This window comes from Passer domesticus, chromosome 3 (assembly GCF_036417665.1).
Source record: "Passer domesticus isolate bPasDom1 chromosome 3, bPasDom1.hap1, whole genome shotgun sequence".
Taxonomy (NCBI): Eukaryota; Metazoa; Chordata; class Aves; order Passeriformes; family Passeridae; genus Passer; species Passer domesticus.
In genome coordinates this window covers 111,114,420-111,134,842 of record NC_087476.1, presented here as the reverse complement: position 1 = coordinate 111,134,842, position 20,423 = coordinate 111,114,420, and the positions used below count along the sequence as shown (strand labels likewise).

The following is a 20,423-nucleotide window of genomic DNA, read 5'->3' as shown; positions in this document are numbered from 1 at the left end:
TTCACACACCTGTTCATCCAAATTTCACCTACACAGTCACCCCAGCCACACTTCACACCAGAGCTGGGTGTCTTTTATTTCCCATTCCTCAGCCTGGGTGCCTTACATACAGTACCAGTCACTATCTAACTGATAGACAAGGAACACAAAGCATTACTTTCTTTTCCCAAAAGCTGTATTTGCCAAATAAGAACAAAGTACTTTTTAATTATTACCAAGAACTGCCACTCAAACTAGTTTTATGTAATAGCACTATTTAGATTTGATTCCCCTCCCCTCCTCTTTCACAGCTAAGGAATAACAAAATTATTACTCCTAAATGAATTAAACAGCTCACCAGAAGAGGAACTGGCATAAAAAGGGGAAATTCTCACCTTGTAGTAACATACTACTTCACAGAATGATAAACAAGTGCTCCCAAATTTTAGACATGCATGTTTATAGAAGAAAAAAAAATAGTATCTATCACCAAAGTTGAATTTTGAATATTCAACACAGCAAATCCTTTCCCACCTCAAACCCCATTGCAATCTTGCTGGACTAAGAAGTCTCTTACCCTCAAGGAACTGTACAGACAAAAAAAAACTGATATGAGAATAGCTCATAGAACAAGAAGTATCTCCCAAAATCTTTGTCAGAGATGTATTTTTTGTCTTCCCAATGCTTATTTCCATGCATATAGTCTTTTTCATGAAATTTTCACTGTTTTCTGTAGGAGCTAAAAATATTCTAACAGCATCTTCACAGCTAATTTGTCAGGAAAGCAGCAGGTTTATTGAGCAATGGTAGTGCACACTCCATTTCACAGATTGACTATTCCAATCCAAGGATAGAGAGATATCCATTCTACCCTCCTGTAGCAAGTTTGGCAATCTGATTCGCAACATAAATCAACTGGCAAAATCTCTAAAACAGTCAAAGTACCAGCAGAAAGCAAACTCAAGTCAGATAATTAAATCTGAACAAATCTTGGCTTCTGGTACTTGTTGACCTGCACTTAGGATGTTCATGAGAATAGCAGCTCATGGACCAGCTGCAGAGGAGAAAAAGGATGAATTCTGGATGAAACTTTCCCCACTTTTTCATGGACTAGTTTTCATCACGTGAACAAGCCAAATCAAACTAATCTTTAGCTGTGAGACAAAAAAAAAAAAAAAAAGGAAGTAGGAGGTATGGAGTGGCCCTTTTGGCAACTGCTGAGTTTTTCTGGATTATCTGCTATCCAACATGACACCCTTGATTGTTTAAGCATGATAAACTCCCCATCAAAAGCTGAAGGAGTCAGCTACAGGAACACCAGTGTCAATTACAAGGGAACAGGTGGCAGTCCACAAGGGACTAGGGAAGCATGACTGAACCTTTTGATCTAAAGTGATTTTAAACACGAGCCATCCATGAAACAAGTCAGGGCCACAGGCTGCTGCACGGTTCACAAGAGTCAAAAACAAAGGAAAAATTTTCACACTAAATCCTGAAGACCCAAGAAACCCTACATACAGAACAGAGTGTGAGCAAGTGTCAAGGACATGAAGGCAAAAAGATCTTAATTTGAATAAAGACAAGAACAACACAGTAATATTAAGGCTTCCAGACAAAACAACAACTGCCCATCTTTTAAGAATTCCTAATAAATCTCCATTTCTTACATGGTCACAAAGAACAATGAAGAGGATGGAGCAAGGACTCACCAAATACCACCCAGTCATGGGCACCTTCATTAACCCCACAGAGTGAAACTGCTCCACCCAAAACCTGCCAGAGCAACCCAAGATGGAAAGCAGCAGAGGCTGCTTCCCAGCTTAATGCCTTAAACCATGGAGGTTTTCTGCCAGTCTTGCTTTTTAATTAAAGATGGCATTTTGGGACCCAGTGATAAAAGTGTATTACTGCATGGTCTTCAAAGACTACAGTCAGCTGAGGAAAATGTATTTTCATTATTATTTTGTGCTTTATTCCTTACAAGTTTCCATACATTATTAAAATTAAGAGGTTACATTTATTACACTACTCCATCAACATTAATACCCTTTTAAATCGCTAACCTGTGCATTTCTTTAAGGTTGTGCAAACTAAGAGCATACTGAACAAGTTCTATTTCTTAGCTGTCGAAAAACAAATATTTCTTCATTTGCATTCATTCTGTGCAGAAGAAACTCAAAACTGTATGTCAACAAAACATTAAAGACTCTTTAATCCTCACACATGATAAATGAAATTAAATTACAAGCCAAGACAAAATTTTCTTGCCAAGAGCTTCCATTGCAGTGTCCTAACATGCCACCTTTCTAATGTTCTTGGACATAAATTAAACAAAGCAGAAACAATAATGTGGTCACTGCTCTTTCACAGAGAACAAACCATATTTCTGTATCCAATGTTCAAAACAGTGACTACCAAGGACACTGTTACAAACCTGAGAGCTTTGCACCTGTGCATATTAAGTTTCCATACATAATGGAAACTTAATGGAATGAATACTCAAACACAGATTTTAAGCAAAATTTAACTATGGCAGTAAGTGCCATCCACCTCATTTTGGCAGGATGAGAGCCAAAGAACAGCATGGCAGCTACAGATTCACATTTCCCTAAATAAATAGCAGTTTCATCATGTCTTACAAATCTGAAAACCAATGTGACATTTCAATCAAATTTTAGTTTAACTTTCATTTCTGTTGAGCCTCAAAACTCAGACACAAAAGAAATTACTAAAAGCTTAATCCTTCTATTTATTTTGCACCAAGTGAGGACTTGTCAGAAAGAAGAGGATGAGCTGGAAGTATCAACGAGGAGATACTATGACTACCTGCTCCAGAGCTGCACCACTCAATGCCACCTGTAATTTACAGATTTGCAACACTGATAGTGATCCCTGACCCAGAAGATAAATGATCTGGATAACAGAATACAAACAAGCAGAATACAAACACCAACATTGTCTTTCTCACACCTGAAGGTGTCATAAAAGGAGTCTTTTTTTTCAGCTCCTCAGACAAGAAAACTAATATAAGTATTTTTACAACACAACAATCTAAGCCCTCGGATAGGTTTTGAGAGCAAATTTGCCATTTGATGGCAAATCCTTCCTAGAAACATGGCCTGTGTGATGTGTGCTTGACCAGCAGAGCTCCAGTTTAATGTCTCTAGACAGCCCTCAATGGCAAACAGTTTTACAAGCAAACCCAAGAGGTAAATTAGTAGTTTTGAAAACAGTAAACATAGGTGAAGAGGGTTAAAGAAGCAGCATTGAGACCTTCAAGCTCCAAACATTTCTCTAAGGAACTTAATGATGGTAACTTTTAGAATGACAAAGGTGACGTTTTTCTAACATTTCTAGAGTCTTACTGGAAGCCAACAGCATTTTCATGTCACTGGAATGAGAACCTTTTTCATGGGAAATATTTATTGCACCATGATCTCCATGACAATAAGAAATCACATTTCTGTCTCCAAATCGTTCAGATTCAATCTGTATTTCAGAAGCTTCCCTAGAGGCATTAGGAGCAGTCCCAGTGCCTAAAATGCATTTTAAAGAGGTCATTTGGACAAACCTCCAAGCTGGTCACACCTTCCCCTCCCTCCATGAGGACACGGGCCAGCACACACTGCTAATGCAGCTGCCTGGGCTCAGTCTGTGCCTCTGCAGAGGGCCTGACCTGTACTCAGAAAAGCACTGAAGGTCTCTGCACAGCTGCTACCCAGAACAACAAAAGCAACAAAGCCTATCTGCAACGCTTTGCAGGGACAGCTGCAGGTTAGAAAAGAACACAAAAGAACACAAAAGCAGTGAAACCTTAACAGCAGAACAATTCCCATTGGAACTGCTGGCCTCTGGTTACAGCCCTTGCTCAAAACAAGGCTAACTTCAGCCAAACACGGAGCAAGAACAGAGATCCCTCCACTTCTCTGAGCTCACATTCCAGAGTCTGACCATCCTCATGCCTCACCCAAGGTGCTCCAAGAGATCCAGGGCCTTTGACTATGCTTCTTCTTGTCTCAAGGCAACAAGCTAGGATTGGGTTTTCTTTATTTTTTAAACTGCTACCTAAATAATTATGATGCATGAAAATGTTCTACAAACTTGGAATTTTTACCCTTCTAGCCATTTATTCATCTCGAGCTTCCCAAATGTATTACTTCCTGACTCTGCCAGAGACAGGATTTGTTTCTACAATGTGGTCTCCATGCAGCATGATATTTAGAAACACAGGAGGAAAGCTCAAAATAGGCTTGGATCAGAGCAAGTGATGTTTGAGTACAGCCTTTAACTCCTCTGAGACCCCTGCACCTTTTCCATGGGACACAGGCACATAAGAGGTTCAACCACAGTATACATAAAGCATTAAAAAGGTGAGCTGGAATCTTTTATTTATGGTGTGTATAAATGTCAGATAGAGTTTATCCCAAATGCAGGGGGGAAAAAAAAATATATTCAGCATGAACTCTCTTCTCAGGACATAACAGAACAAGCACTATTTTACACTGTGCCACATTCCTCAGACTTTCCAGTACCTGGAGAATAAACATGACATACTGAAGAGCTGCCTGCTGTATTGCAGTCAATTTGGTTATGCAATTAATACTTGTATTTGCACATGCTGGCTCTGCGACTACATTTTAATTTCAAATATGCTGACTATGAGACAAGGAGCAAGAACCTCATGTACTTGCCTTCTGAACACACCACACAGGAGAGGTAAGGCTGTATTGTTTATACTTATGACTGATAATTATATTTTTAATCAAGGAAAACCAGCTGGATACTGGCAGAACCCCAAGTCTTACAAGACAGGCAGCTATCAGGAGCTCTGTTTTCTCAGTTCTCATCAGGAGCTGCTCCTGTCAGTAAACATCATTTTATCTGAAGCATGGGCACCATGTCCTTTAATTTGTGCTGTTACTGTATCAATAGTTAATAAGGACTGCTGATTCAACTCTGTGTTCCATTTTTCCATACAGCTTAACAACACACTGCAGATTAAAAACTACTGAAAGAAGTGGATTTCTTTATCTCCAAAAGATGACTTGCACCACCTGCAGGTCTTAGCGGAGGGTTACAACAGTCTAACTTTTTTGGGGGGAAAAAAAAAAAGGAAAACTTTCAGACACCAATTTTACACTACTGGGACAACAGTTAAGTCAAATACCTCCCATATAAGCAAAACAGGAGGCTTCCTTCAAAACAGCCACTGAACATCAGTGCAGCTTGGACAGTTCTGCTTGGTTTGAGGAGTTTTGCTCTGGTTAGTGTTAAATGGGGTCCTTCAACATGGCACACTTCAAGCTGAGAAATAATCTGTACTTCCCCTTGACAACAAAGGAGACACATAAAGGGACAACTGTCCAGGTATTTCCTTCCCAAGCCACCTTATGCTCTAAACTGTGGTTTGCAATCCTTAAAACAACCACAATATACTGCAAAGTATTCAGAAAACAACTTGGCAATTGCATATCTTTCAAAAGATATTTAAATCTGTCAGTACATCTCACTAACAGCTTCTCTTATCATACTTGTTCCTTGGGATTAAAAAAAGAACAGTCCTACACCCTCTGAAAAGCGTAAAGTTTGGGAGGATGAAGCTTACAAGTAAATTACATTGCTTTTATCTCAGAGCATTGAGCTCATCCAAGTAGTACTTGAAAGCAAGATGCATTCAGACAGAATGCAGCAGAATAAAGTGAAAAGGTGTCTCTATGGCATTTTAGTGCCCATTAGTAGAGGTTAAAGGAAAGTACTTCTAACAAATTGCAGCTCCAAGGCTTCTGCAGCTGGGCAAGATACAGGAGGTAATCAGTGGACTTCTTTCAAATTCATAACACTTGAATATACTGACCTTTACAAGCTTCACTAAGAGCTTAACTTCATTTAATTACTCCCCTCCTCCTTTAAATACACCTCTTCCTACATGCAGCCAACATCAGCCAGAGAATCGCAACACGAAACACAGAAGTGACAGTAACTCTACAAAACAGGTCAAGTTACATTTCCTGCCTACAACTCAACCCCAGTTTTATAAAGAAAACACTGTCTCTTCCTAACTTGGAAGATTTCTGATGTACAGTAATAAGCAAATGTGTCACAAAGAAAATTACAAGATGGGAGTTCTAACTTAAAAAATTTTAAAAACAACACAATCATAAATTAAATTTGGTTCAGATATTAGGATCCAAAACTGACAGATGATCTTGGGTACTTAGTCAAGAACCAACAATGAAAGCTTTTGTAACACATGCAGAAGTAAGATACAGCATTCAACAAACCTGGGAACAAATATTTCAGCACCACATTAACAATATTTCTAAGTGGGCTCTGATCAAGTTACTACACACCATTCTGCAACTGATGAGGAAAAGTAGAAAAATTTGCTGAAAAGAAGCAGAATAATTCAGTCTCCAGAAACCTAGAGAGAAAACTATCATGCTGATTTTGGCTGGCACAGAGTTTATTTTTTCTCAGTAGCCAGTACAGTGCTGTGTTTTGGGTTTTGCCTCTCCTCCCCATTCCACCAGGGAGGTGAGCAGGCAGCTCTGTGCTTAGCTGCCAGCTGGACTTAAACAACTACTCTTTGCATAACTTATTTAAATATCAGCACACCCAAGCCAAGATTTCTTTTTTTGGTAGTAGGGATCTGTGCCCAACAGCATATACAGACATATCTGCAATGCCTGATCTGAAATATGAGCCTTAGAGAATCTATCAAAGTTAAACTCAATTTTCCAGCCTCTTCTGCTTTGTCAAGATACACCTTAATACACATTTTGTAGTACTGGTTTTTCGAGGTACATGAAATTTGGGTTTAGATCATTAAAATACAGTATATATAGGAGTAGTTTAAAAAATGTGTAACTTGTATTTGCGTGGTGAACATACTCAAGACAAACACACACAGTGGGAACAGAGCAGTTTTCCTCTCTGAAGGATTGAGAATAATCTGCGCATTCTCAGCAGGGATTTACCAGATTCTCTAAGGCTTCTTATCAGCTGATACTGTTATCTACTAGCAGGGCAGCCACACTGTGACAGAGGGCAGGATCAAAGGGCAAGAAAGAAAAAGCCCCCACAGTATCTAGGCATGATTAGAGTGACCTACTGTAATCAGAAGGAGCTTTCTTCTGGGAACAGGAAGATGTCACAACTGCTTAATTGTTTAGGTGTTTTGTTATTTTTTTTTAACTGGTAAACTTGAAGCGACATCAAAATATTATTATACAGGCTGAGCATTTGCATATGAACAAAGTCAGTAAGTGACTGCTGAACTGCCTTAGCCTGTAGCACAGCATCATTCAGATCATCTAAACATACTGTATCTCCTCTTTAAAATACATAATTGCAAAAAGCTTTTAATTTAACAGCAACCTGTCAATTTGCATCTCAAGGAAAAATATATTCTGCTCTAACTGCAATGCATTACAGGGTAGCACACAAAGACTCCAACCACTACTGTTTCTTGGTTGTAGCATTCTGTGCTTAAAAGAAAGGGCCTTATATAAAATAGTTACTAACTTGCTTAAGTCTGTTAAACACATAATGTTGTTACCTTTCTTCAATTCTGGTCTTGTCCATAAGTGGTTGTTTGATCCACTGATTAACTAGCCTTTGTCCTTGAGGGGTTCTGCATTTATTCAGTAAACCAGCTAGAGACTGTGCAGTATTTGCATTTTCCACAGAACTCTGGAAGGAATGAGGGAAAAAAAAAGAAAAATGAACAAAAGGAAAAAAAATTAGTTACTGAAGTTTACTGACACCCACTGAATGACACACAGCTATTTAGGAACAGAACATGAGTTTTTTTCCATTAAACTTGGCACCCACCAAAAATGGTAAATGAAACAGTGCAGCATTAAATACTTACACTCTGGTCCCTGGAACATGGGAAGGAAGGAGTAGGTTTGTCTGTTTTGGAACCAATCCTGACTGAACAGCAAAGTTAAAAGTGTACCTACTCATGGGGCAGTTTGCACTTTGAGTAGCAAAAGTGGAAATACATCTACATATTTGCTAGTTTGCTCTTCTTAAGGTCAAAAATTAGAGGTCCTGTCCATCACAAAAAAGCAGCAAGAAACAGGACTCAAGTTCAAGGGGTTTAGTTTGAGAATAATGGGGGTTGCTGGGGAGGAAACAACACAACAGAATCAGGCAATGGGGAAGAACAAGCTCTCAAGCTTCCCCAGATCATCTCTGCAGTGCTATAAACACCTCTAAACTTAGCTCTGTTCAAATTACAGTTCATTACCCATAATTCAGGTTTAATATTAGCTGGACTCCAGACAGGTTTTGGGCATTTTTGTTGTGGTTTGATTTGGTTTTCGCACAAACAGCTACGAAGCAAAAATTTTGGTTAATACTGAACAAACAAGCTTGTTTCAACTCTTGACTTTGAAATTAAAATCTCAACTCCCTCTACACAAGAAAAGCTGCAATTAGAACAGCAGGCAAGCCTTCAGCCAGGAGTGGGTCTGGATGCTCCTGTATGTAGAACTAGAGTCACAACAACAGGAAATGAATGAGAAGCAATACTGACACATTCAGCCCCTGGAATATCTAATATCTAAAGTGTATTGCCTATTCTCAGTGTTCTGGGCAGTATGATATACTAAAAACTTCTGAATGCAAGAAAGTGTCACAGAATACATACATGTATTATACAGAAACTACCTACTTCAGCACACCCAGTGTCTAGGGTTACATTCCATACCACCAACTGCATCTGCAGCACTATAAAAACTTTATCTACACACCTCACAGAACAACTCAAATTACAAAATTACTTGTCTTTGTTTTACTGCTGTCCAAAAATCTCCACACACACATCCTACCGTGCAGGCAGCTTCCTGCTCCATGGAAAAACCTTTGTTCCAAGGCTCACAACAACCCCTGAAGACACAGCAGTCTATCTCCTATCACAAAACATGTAACACCTGCAAGGACTTGTAAAGGAATGTAGCTAAAACAGAAATTCCTAGAACACCCTCCATAAAGCTTGAGAAGAAATGTAATTTTTGCTTCATTCCCTAGAGAGGCACTCAGCAGCAGGAAATTTTAAAAAAAAATTAAAAAATTCAGAACATCTCTCTTCAGGGGCTAACCAGCTCAGGTGCTGAATATATGCTCTGTTTTCCTGCAGAAATCCCACCAAAGTAAACAGGGCCTTAATCTGTGATATCTTCCTATAAATCTGATATGAAAGCAGATTAGGTCCAAGAAAAGATCATTAAACAGGGCTTACTAATGTGGAAACAGGACAAAAGCTGATACAACACACCACTTTGAGTCCCTGCTTTCCTCTAACTGTAGAAATGGGCAAAGCAGAAAAACAGACTTGGCAGGAGGTATGAAGGAGTCTGTCAGCCTGTCTGGATTTGTAGAAAATGTGTGTAAAAAAGGTAAAACTGACATCAAAACATGACAGCTAACATGACATGGTGCTTTCACAATGTTCTCAAGTACTGTCCTGTTCACTGCCAGCCCTCCCTTCCTGACACCACTGGCATTGCTCCTGTCATGTGCTACACATTCCAGTAACACCATCTAACTGAGGATGGCATTCTTTTCCCAAGATCAGCACTACTGTGACCACTTCCTACCTCTTTGATGATCCTCTCTCCACTTTTACATTTAAAACAAACGAACAAGAAACAAAAATTTAAAAAGTGATAAGAGTATCTAAATGTTTAAAACACACATTGCAGGAGAGTAACTAAGAACAAAGCTAAAATGTGGAAGTTGCCATTAATCAGGATCTGGGGAATTGCAATTGGGCAGGCAGGCTCATTAGCAAGAGCTAAGTAATGAAGTATTTTGTAAACCAGTTACTAACTCAAGTATGTATTTCTTACCTGAAAAAGGTTGAGGGCTTGAACAGCTGCATTGTCTAGAACCATATATTGACTAAGATCAAAAGTAGTCAGCTCAAACTGTCCAAAATTTGACTCGTCTGACAGCAGCTCCAAAAACTTGATAACAGCTGACAAAGACGAAACAGCAACCTGAAGTTGTTTTAAAAAAAAACACACCACATTCTAGTTAGATAAAAGAATCCAAGAGGATTTGATAAATGCTCCTAGAAAATGACAGCTGAGGAAGACTTTGAGGCAGGCCAACTCTGGCAGGGCTGTGAGAGACTCATCCTGTTTGACAAGACTTCATTTCCATTGGGACCTTCTACGGCACTGCAGCGTCTTTCTAGGCAGGTGCAAGAACAACACACGAGCCATCTGCATAATCTGATCAACAAAATGTGAAGTTGCACACCTTGCCAGCTTTCCAAAGCTGCTATCAGAATGTTTCCAGCTCAGGAACACAAACAAGTTATACTGCACAGATAAATGAGATAGGCTGGATCATCTCAGGACATGGTTTCAGGGTTAGTTTTCAGCCAGAACAAGCATCTGCTCTGACTCACTGCACAGCACTGCTGAGTGCCAGCACAAAAGAGAGGCAGCAGCATGACTGACTTGTTCAGCTGCAACACACTTCAAACAACACTAATCTGTTATGAAATGACACATTAAGGGAGGATAATTGTGAACCTTACACCTGCAGTGAGCATCAGCAGTGAGGGGCATTTTAAAACTTGTTTATCTCAACAAATTGCCTCTTGTTTGCAGCTAAGAACAAACATGCAGGCACTAAATCATATACTTAAGCCCTAAGACAAAACAAAAATATTATCATAAACATTACTCTGTTTTCAAATACCAATTTTCCTGTCATGCAAAATAACCAGAGTATTGTATTTCAGTCCTTAGGCTAGATACATTATGAACAGGAGGCACCTCTTCTGCAGCCTATTTGCTTACCTATCAGAGTTTCTCCTTTAAAGCCTTAAGTGAATGGTTTTTTCCCTTTCTTCCAGGACCCCTGGTATCCAGCTCTGACACAGACCCAAGCTGAGCAGAACTGCTGAACACTTCAGCAAGAATGTAGAGGAGATCAGCTCACATCAGGTGCACACACCACTGCACTTTTTAAAAAGAGAGGCACATTGAACACTGCTCACCTGCTTTTCCATCTCTGGCAGTGCTGCACTGTTCAGCTGCTCTTCCTTTTTTGATTTCAACAAGCGATTGAGATCCTGAACAATATCTTTAGTTGTGAAATCTGCCTTCTTCCTGTCTGTAACCAGGATTCCTCCCCTCTGAACGACCTGTTGTTCACAAACACACACAGTTATCACTTCATTTCAATATTTAAGGGACAGATGTTGACCCCATAGAAGCAAACCCTGAGGTGATATTTATTTACTGCTAGGCTGCAGGGAGAGGAATGACAGACAAGATTTTAGAACTTTTGTTGATTAAAGGGCAAATAAAACAACAAATAATACATTTCGTATACATAAATCAAAACTTCCTCCAATTAAGATATTGATTCTTGGTTTTTCCACAAATCAGAGCCTAGCTAAAAAAACAGAAATGAGTTTTTAGAGGTTTTGTCTGTCAGCCACAGTGGTTCCCTTACTTGTCTCAGTTTCCCCATCTCTCCTGCAGTCTCTCCTCCTGGCAGCACACACTCCTTCGGGCCCAGCTGAACCAGCAGAGCTTCAAGGTTGGAGAACTGGTCATTATCTGGGAACTCACAAACACTCAATTTTCTCAGCGTAGTGTCAACATAGCCCACTCCTACTACTCTCTGTCCATCAGCAGCAGACAGCTTCACCCCCACAACCCCGATGGCTGTGGACATGTCATTGTTGGCAAAGAGAACTTCCTCAAACTGGGCGAGATTTCCTGGAGAACCCTGTTTAGAAAAAGGAAGTACTTATTAAAAGAATTGTACACGCACACTTATTTTCTTTCAAAATAAGAACTGATCAAACTAAGTACTGCAGTCCATTCATATAAAATACAATGCTATTCTGGTTTTTTTAACCATTTGAATTTTACATATCACCTACACAGAGGAAAGCACTTCAGGTTTCCTTTATTTCCCAACCTATGGTAATGACACGGAGCAAGCTCTTTCAGCCTTAGAGCAGTAGAAAAGACAGTGATATGTTTAACAGCCATATAACCAATACATAACAATCAGGTGTGATTTTTCATCATCAGTCCCTTAAAATCCCAAAACTCCAAGCAGGAAAAAGCTATGGGGCATTTTTTCTTTCATCTCACAACTATAAAGAAAGGTTGAAAGTTGTACCTTGTAAGCCAAATACCAGTCATTTTCTTTGACAGATTTGCTCCCTGCTTTGTTCTTGTAAACTTCAACTCTGTAATGACGAACCAGAAGCAGGTCCCTCACAAAAGATTCAAAGTTCATTTTACTAAGCACAACACTCTCAAGCTTCTCAGTTCCTACAAAAAAAAAAAAAAGAAATTTATGAGTTACCTGAATTTGTTCATAACGTTTATTTTCTTATTTTCTGTAATCAAAATCCCCAAGAACAGCCTTCAGAAGACACTGTCTTAGCATCAAAGAAACAAACATGTAGAATCCATGAAACAACACAGATCCACAACATTCAACTGGTCAATACTAATGAAGAAAGCACAATCTCTCTCCAAATAAAAACAACGTTCAATTCCTAATTTCACTTTATAAGTACGTTAATATATACAAAGGGGTATGTTCTTGTCACTCTTCCCCTCTCACAATATTCTCGACTTGCTTTACTAATTAATATTTCACACATTCTGATTTAATGAGGATTAGAAGTCTGCTACAGATTCTCCTGCTGTACATCTTTTCTTTTCTGGATAAGGAGCTTCTGTTGACAGAAAAGACTGCCACCCTATTCACACTCACACGTGTGCCAAGACACTCCCCTTTTTATCTTGATTTACCCTGTAAAAACAACATATCATAAAAAAAAAATAACAGTTTACATTAAAACCCAACTTAGAAAGTGCCTAATTGACAAATTTCTTGCTTGTGCTCCTGTATGTGCAAGCAGATGATGCAGCTGAACAAATTTAATTCCATGCAGCTGCCCAGAGGAGCAACACCACTTCCACCTCCCCAACTCCAGCAGCAGCCTACCCACAGAACAAGGTCATTCCACTGCTGAGCAAACTGGCATTTCAGGAGAGTACACTAAGCTTTCTGCCAGGCTGGGAAGTGGAAATAACTCGGATCTGGCATCAGACACACTGCAGTTAGGTGAGACACCAAGTGAGCACAAGCAACAGGGAGTATCACATCTCTCTTTCAGCAGCATGCCTCAATCACATTTGAGGCTCTTCCTCCCTTTCCATCAAAGATGTTAAGCAGCAAACTTGCACACCCATAGCAACTTATGGGTTTATTTCGAACAGGAATTTTTAATTTTCTTTCCTCAAACATCTAGTAAGATTGTTTGAAGCAGGTAAAAAACCCCTCATTTTACATATATTCTCTTTCCCAGTGTAGAACTGTCCCAAAAAGCACAATTTTTCTTATTTTTTTCAGTTGAAACACTACAATACACTAGCAGGGGGTGGGGAGCAGCTGAACTTCATGTGTACTTTGAAATCACCCTGAAAGCAACCAGTGCAGTTTTATGCTTTTAGCTGGATATGGTACATAAGGCTTTACAGGGTTTAAAATTTGAGCTGGTAGTCATGTGATTACACCTGCAAAATCACTTCTAAATTGAATACAACAATAATACTGATGCATGCTTCCAGTCTTGGAAGACACATTTAGGGAGAGCTGAGGTATTTAAATATTGGGGGTTTTTTTACTTATGACCTCAGAAGTCACAATAGAAAGGAAAAAGCATACGAGAATGTCATGTTTTTAATGCTGTTGCTCATACACACAAAAAAATTTTTTGATTCATTAAAAGAGGTTTATTTTACAGAATCTGAGCCAATAACTCATCAACGCTGTGTTCCTTGAGATTAAGGCCAATACTAAGGTTTATACTTTCCAACAAGATAATTTATCTTGATGCTCCTACACCTGCATCTGCAAGCTGCACTGCCTTACACCAAGTGATGAACGGCAACCAGCACGGGGTGGCCGGAAAAGAAAACCTTACAAAACACACAGAAACACTTGGAAAGTGAAGAACTTCACTCAGCGACTCCCGGCCTCAACCACCCAGAGCGGACACCCGGACACCTCCCAGCATCTCCCTTCCCGCATCCATCCGCCCCGGCAGGGCGGGAAGGGACCGGCAGCACCGCCCGCCCTGCCCGGCCCCCGCCACGCACGAAACGCCACCGAGCCCGATCCTGGTGACACCCGCACGGCAACGGGGCACCGCGGCCGGGCCCTCCCGGGGCTGCCAGGGCCCTCCCGGGCCTGCCCCAGCACCCAGGGGCCGCCACCGCCTTGCCCCGCTCCCCCCGGGCCCCTCCGCCCCTCAGCGCCCGGGGCCGCGCTCCCCGCGCCCGCCGCCACCCACCCGGCGCCCCGGCCAGCTGGCGGATGACGGCGCGGGTGCGGAACAGCTCGCGGGCGGCCAGCCGCGCGTCCGCGCCGTGCGCCGTGTAGTAGTCGCCGCGCTCGAAGAAGCGCACGGTGGTGTCGGGCTTCTCGGGCAGCGAGAGCACGGCGCGCACGAAGCCCGCCTCGGCGCCCGCGCCCTCGGGCCACACGGCCTCCCGCGGCGGCTCCACCGCCATCTTGCGCTCCCGCTGCGGCCGCCGCCTCCCGCCAAGCACGCCGCGCCCGCGCGCCGGCGCGCCGGCGGCGCCCAATCGCCGCGCGGTCCGCGCCTGGCGTCAGGCCCGCCCCGCCCAATCGCAGCGGGGCCCGCTCCGCGTGGCGGGAGCGCGCAGGCCCGGCGCGCCGCCGCTGCCATGGCAACGCCGGGGGCGCGCGGCCGGGGCTCCGTGCTGGCTCCGTCTCGGAAATGCGGGATCCCGCGGGCTGGAAAACACCGCTGAGAGCACCGAGCCCAGCCCGCCAGCGGACACCGCCGTGCGGAGCAGACCGGGGCACCTCGGAGAGCCTTCCCTTAAATACCTCCGGGGACGGTGACTCCGGGCAGAGCTCCCCCAAATGCCCCAGGTAGTGCCGGACAGGCGGTGTGCCCTGGCAGCCGCTCCGGGAGGAGAAGAGCCCGTCCGGGCTGCCGGAGGGCGGGGGCTGCAGCCCGGGCTGGGAGCGGGATGTCACCCGGGTCAGCGACACTGCCAGCGGCTCCGGGTGACAGACCCTCCTCTGCTCACAGCAGGAGTGTGTCCAGAGACCCCGTGTGCTCCCTCCAGCAGAGAGAGCAGCTCTCGCCCTCATTCCAGGGGCGTTGCTCCTTCCAGGCAGCACAAGGAACAGGGCAAATGGCCCAAAACCCCAAGGCTTGACCCCCGTTTGCACTCGGGGGTTACCCAGCCCAGGCACAGAAAGGGCAGGGACTGTCCTGTGGCACTCAGAGGTGTCCCGAGTTCTGGCTACAAGGTGGTCCTCATGCCCACAATGCTTTAGGGTTTTGATTTTTCATGCTCTTTTCTTGGCACCGCCCTAAGCATTTTTCTTTCTTGTTTTGTTTGCCTGTTTTATCTTGTACTGTAAAGGCACAAAGGAGTAGAACCAGTATAGATGACAATCTTTCTTTTGGTGATTATTGTCTGAGAATAATGAGAGATGCCATGTTTCATCAGCTAAGTCAAGTATTCTTGGAAACTTCTCTTACTTGCACTGCTTTTCATCTTTCCAACCAGAGACCATGGTATCCCAATTCCCAAATTCTTGTATCCCAATCCAGCTGCCTGCACACTATCACCTACAGACAAAACACACCTCTTTTGCCTCAGTATTTCTTGCATGAATGTGATATTTGTGTACCTTGTACAGAACATCCCCTTGTTTGCCCACCGTTTCTTTCTCTTTCATTTCTTCCGTATGTTAGTCAGCTTTTCAAAACTCATCTCCCATCCTTTCTTCCTCCCTCCCATCTGTTTCCAGCTAAGGAATGCTTTTGGGACCTCTGCTTCTAGATTTTCTCACCTGGCTTCTCTCTTCTTTGCAGTTGGTGAATCAATGTGCTCATCTTTAATATTTCTTAGTGTCAATAGTTGCTTTTCCAAGAGGCCCTCAGATGCCCATTTCAGAACTATGTCAGGTTTTCACACTAAACTGGCTTTTTACTGGGCCACCCTGGTCTGAAGGTGTTGCCATGTGCTGCCTGCTCCACCGCAGGGAATGCTTTGGTGTCCCCACCTCATTCCTGCCTGGAGTCACTCCTGGCTTTCCATCCACACTTCAGCCTTCCCCTCCCAAAAACCAGTGCTGTGCCCCTGAGGAAACACCGCTTTTCCAGCAAAAGCCTTCAAACCCCTCCTGTGAATGTATTTGCAGGAGGATCACAAGTGCTTCTTGTGGTGAAGAAGAAATCCAATCTGCTTTAAATTGCCTTAGGAAGGAAGGAGCAAAGCAGGGAGGTCTCCAAGAATTGACAGCTTTGCAGTAGCCCAAAATCTTCCTCTCATCTCTGTAACAATTGTAAAAATGACACTGGTAAGCCAAATATATTTCTTTTCAGTATGGATAAGTGTGCTTTTCCTAACCTTCTTTTCAGAAGCAGCTAAAGTGTCTGGTCTGACACTTCCTTCCACCACAAGTGCTTGCTTGCAGCACTACTCACATGGAGAATTCGGCCCCAACAGCATCATTTAGCAAGTACATTGCCTTGGGAATGCACTCAGAGTGTCAGGCAGCCTTGCCAAGCATCGATATTGCCAGGTCAGCCCAGAATACACATTTTGAATAGCTGGGACAGCTTGTCTTCGTACACACCGCTGGCTGCAGATAAAGGAGGAGACTGCACAGGGAGAAAAGGAGTGTCCCATACAAACATCTGGAGGCGGGGTGGACGCCAGGGACTCTAGACCTTAATAATTTTTTTTTTTGCCTTCTTAGGCATATGTAACGTATAGAGGAAAGCTACAATGGGTTTTCATTTAGGAAAATGGATGTCCTTTAACCACTTTACAGGGGAAGAAAAAAGAGAAAAAATAAACTCTTTTTCTCCAGTGCTTAATTGGTATACAGCTGTGATCAGTGGCAGCTCTAATGCTTTTGAGCTGGTGGGGATGTCACCAGAGAATCTGGTATCAGACTGAGGTGTATCTGTGTGTGCACACACGTCGTGAAGCAGACACTTAACATTAACAGGATAAGAATATTTAGATAACGTAAGTTTGAAAACAGAAGATATGGCTGTTGTCTTGTAGAGAACCTTTTAACTTTCTTTTGTTTACTTTTTTCACTCAGATTTGGCACAGCCATGCTCTACTTGGCAAGCAAGTGTAAGAATTCTGCGTTTAGAGGATAGTAGAGAAAAAAAAATCACTTCTTACATGTGTGAGGTTTTCACACACTATGAACTGGTCAGCATTTCCTCTACCACCACAGACCACCTCCTCTTTGTGCATGTCTGTCCTTGCATGTCCCTGCTCAGACAAGGATTTTAACAAAGTTCATAAAAATCTCTGGGTTTGGGATCAACAATTCCCAAGATAAAGGGCACCCCTGCAGTGTGCCTGACTGCCTGCATGCCCTGGGATCAACCTGCACCAGACTGCAGCCTCTCCTGGGAGTGCTAGAATTCCCCAACTAGCACTTGTAAGGTTGGAGCAGCAGAGCTGCTAGCATTTTTAGCTTCCTAGAACATTTTCATACCATCCAAAGTCACTGTATTCTGGTGATCAAAGTCCAGCAGGTGAGGATAAAAATAAACATGATTCACAAACAGTGAACAATTACCAAACTACTCTGACTGTTCAGGAGGGTAATGGCTACAGAACTGTCAACAGACCCCACAAATGCAACACTGACCTTTCATTTCCTAGCTGTGGAAACTGCTTTGGCATTACTCAGGTCAGAAGAAAATTGTATAGACTTTATTGGTCATGCTTTCTCCAATATATTATTAGCATACCTTCTTCTAAAAAGTCTGTCGTTGTCTTTACATAAACATATATTTAATTTTACTCTGCAGTAATAATAATAATACATATTTGCTAGAGTAATAATTCATGAGGAAGTAATAGATTTGCACTTGCCTATACAAACACTATTTTCCCATGTTGTACACAGGCACTAAGATATGTATTATCACTAGGGTTTCTTGCAGTTTGTGTCTATCCCTCTCTGTAACACAAAAACCTCATTTATCCAGTCCAAATACACTTCCAATCTGCCCTTTGCATGCTTTCTCAAAATTGACATTATGTGAAGAGAGGAAATGTGGCATCTCAACTTTGTGTAGAACTTTAGATTTTAAAAATATGCTCCTTCACGTAAGGAAGTTAATGAATAAGGCAAATGGAAGTATCAAAATATTTACCTAGTTAAAAATTGATGCAGAGACGACTAGTCCTTTATTAAGTTCTATTTGTCTGTTGCTTTTACAGGAAACTCTCTTTTTAACTTTGCTGAGTGTTTTCCAATAGTATTAAAAGTAGTATCCAGGTATCAAAATTGAGACCATTTAATATTTTCCTATTTATTCAGCAGCAATCATTTTTTGCCATATTGCTCTATATATGAAAAGAACTATCACAAGCATGTGTGGAGAGTTGATACAATCTGATAATGGCTTGTTTTTTCCCTTTGAATTTCATCACATTAGCCTCCTTTTGGTATAAAAATCTGTAAAACACAATAAGCTGCAGGATACCAATACACTAGTTTCTCAGGTATTTTCCCCTTCATCCTTTTCCATTTTCCTATAAATTCACTTCTGTGTAGCTGGCAAAGTGCAGTATTTAGTAAATAGAACAACACAAAGGCCAATATGTCAATAAAACTATTTAGAACAAGAAACTAATGCCAAAACTATCACTAATGACCACTTTGAGAGCTGAGCAGCACCATGTTAGTACCATAGTAACTGAGTTTAGAAGCAGTGCATTAGTTTCAGTTGTGCATTTAGTTAAACTCTGGGGTTTTTTAAGAATTTTTGTAAACTTTGTGGTTTTCTAATCACTTGGCTGCTTTCAGGCAAATTTGACAAGGAAGAAAACCATAATACAACACTAAGTTTCATATCTCTCATGAAAAGCTCCACTAAGTAAAAAAAAAAAAAAGGAAAAGTGTCTGAATGCCTCCCTGCAGTGTGGGAAAAGCAGGGAGATGATGTTCAAACAAACCGATTGGGACAAGGTCCAGGCCACACAGCAGCTACAGACCAGCCTGTCCAGTCAAGTCTGCACACGTGCAGCTCCAGCCCAGCCACAGCTCACAACACCTCTTTCCATCCCACAGGCCAGAAACGTGGTGAGAAATGGGGAGGGAGGGAGGAGGAGAGAGAATAATGGCATTAGAATATTGGGGAGAAGAAAGAAATGGTGAGAATACCATATTGCAGACATTTAAGGAAGTAGAGGAGATGGAGACTGAAGCATTGGGGAACACAGTAACACACATGGCTCACCACAAGACCACCTTACTGAAAACTTGGCTTTATTTGGTTAACAGCTTACAGAATTGTACAAAATTCATCACACCTCAGCAGATTGCCTGCATACCTGGGGAGAAAGGGAATGGCACAGATCAGCAGAGGGAGAGCCTGCCCTGCAGAAGTGATCATTGACAAAGCTGCCTGAAAAGGCTGCAAAACATTCCAGTAAATTCCCCACTTCAGGATTTTTGTGCAATACCATGCATACATGTGAGGTGCCACCCTGCTGAAAGGCAGAAGGGATTCTGGTGAGCTGTGACAGTGGAGGTGACACCACCACAGCTCAGCAAGGTCCCTGTGATATCTAGCAGGCACACTGATGGGGCAAGCTTCACATTTAATTTCATGGACAGTACATAAAATATCCTCCCAGTTAGCTTATCCTACTTTTCCTGTTTTAGCCAGGGTGGGTCAGAACATGCACCACATCAGTAACAAGGTTTGTCATTCAGTTCCTTATCTTGCATCTCATTATTTCTTTGGCAACAGGAGTTACAGCATTTCCTTTATAAATCAGATATGCTGGAGGGATTGCTAGCCAACATCCATGGCACAGGTTACTGACAGCCAAAGCAAGCTCTCATGTCCTGGGAGGCTGGGAGCCTATGGAAGTCTGGCCCACAGCTATGGCAGAGATCAGGAATAACAGCACAAACAGCTCCTTGCTGTGCAGCAGCTTTGCCACAGACAAAATCACAGGAAATGGGGTAAACTGCTCTCCCCCAGCTCCACCATCAGATGCCAGGCCTGCCCACCCCCAAACATGCACCAGAGATGTCCTAGGTTAGAGGCTAATTTTGAATACCTACATGGCATTGGGAAGATCAGTCTGAATTCCTGAAATGACTGCATTCTTAGCCTGTTGATTTGTTCAAACAACAATCTGTGTATTACCATTTCACTCTCGTTGAATACTTTTCACAGCTTTAAGAAAAAAGAGCATGCTATTGAAATACTAGATGGCTAATAAAAACTGCTAATTGGAGTTCTAGAATAATTTCAACTATGCTGAGGTTCCTTGCTTGAAGGAATCAAACTACAAATTTGTAAGCACAATAACTTAGCAGATTCTCATTTCACCACAGAAGAA

At 42.2% G+C, this 20,423-nt stretch overlaps 1 protein-coding gene across 1 annotated transcript in view; it reads right to left on the bottom strand.

Moving 5' to 3' along the window:
* The window catches only part of MSH2 (mutS homolog 2), a 45,612-nt gene extending 31,019 nt beyond the window's left edge, over nucleotides 1-14,593 (bottom strand). Inside the window, exons 1-6 of the mRNA XM_064415135.1 lie at nucleotides 14,333-14,593; nucleotides 12,142-12,296; nucleotides 11,461-11,739; nucleotides 11,000-11,146; nucleotides 9,837-9,986; nucleotides 7,538-7,671 (exon numbers count right to left, since the gene is read on the bottom strand). Of these exons, the coding sequence (XP_064271205.1) occupies nucleotides 7,538-7,671; nucleotides 9,837-9,986; nucleotides 11,000-11,146; nucleotides 11,461-11,739; nucleotides 12,142-12,296; nucleotides 14,333-14,552 (1,085 nt within the window). The 5' untranslated portion in view covers nucleotides 14,553-14,593. The remainder of the gene's footprint in view (nucleotides 1-7,537; nucleotides 7,672-9,836; nucleotides 9,987-10,999; nucleotides 11,147-11,460; nucleotides 11,740-12,141; nucleotides 12,297-14,332) is intronic.
* Nucleotides 14,594-20,423: the final 5,830 nt, after the last annotated feature.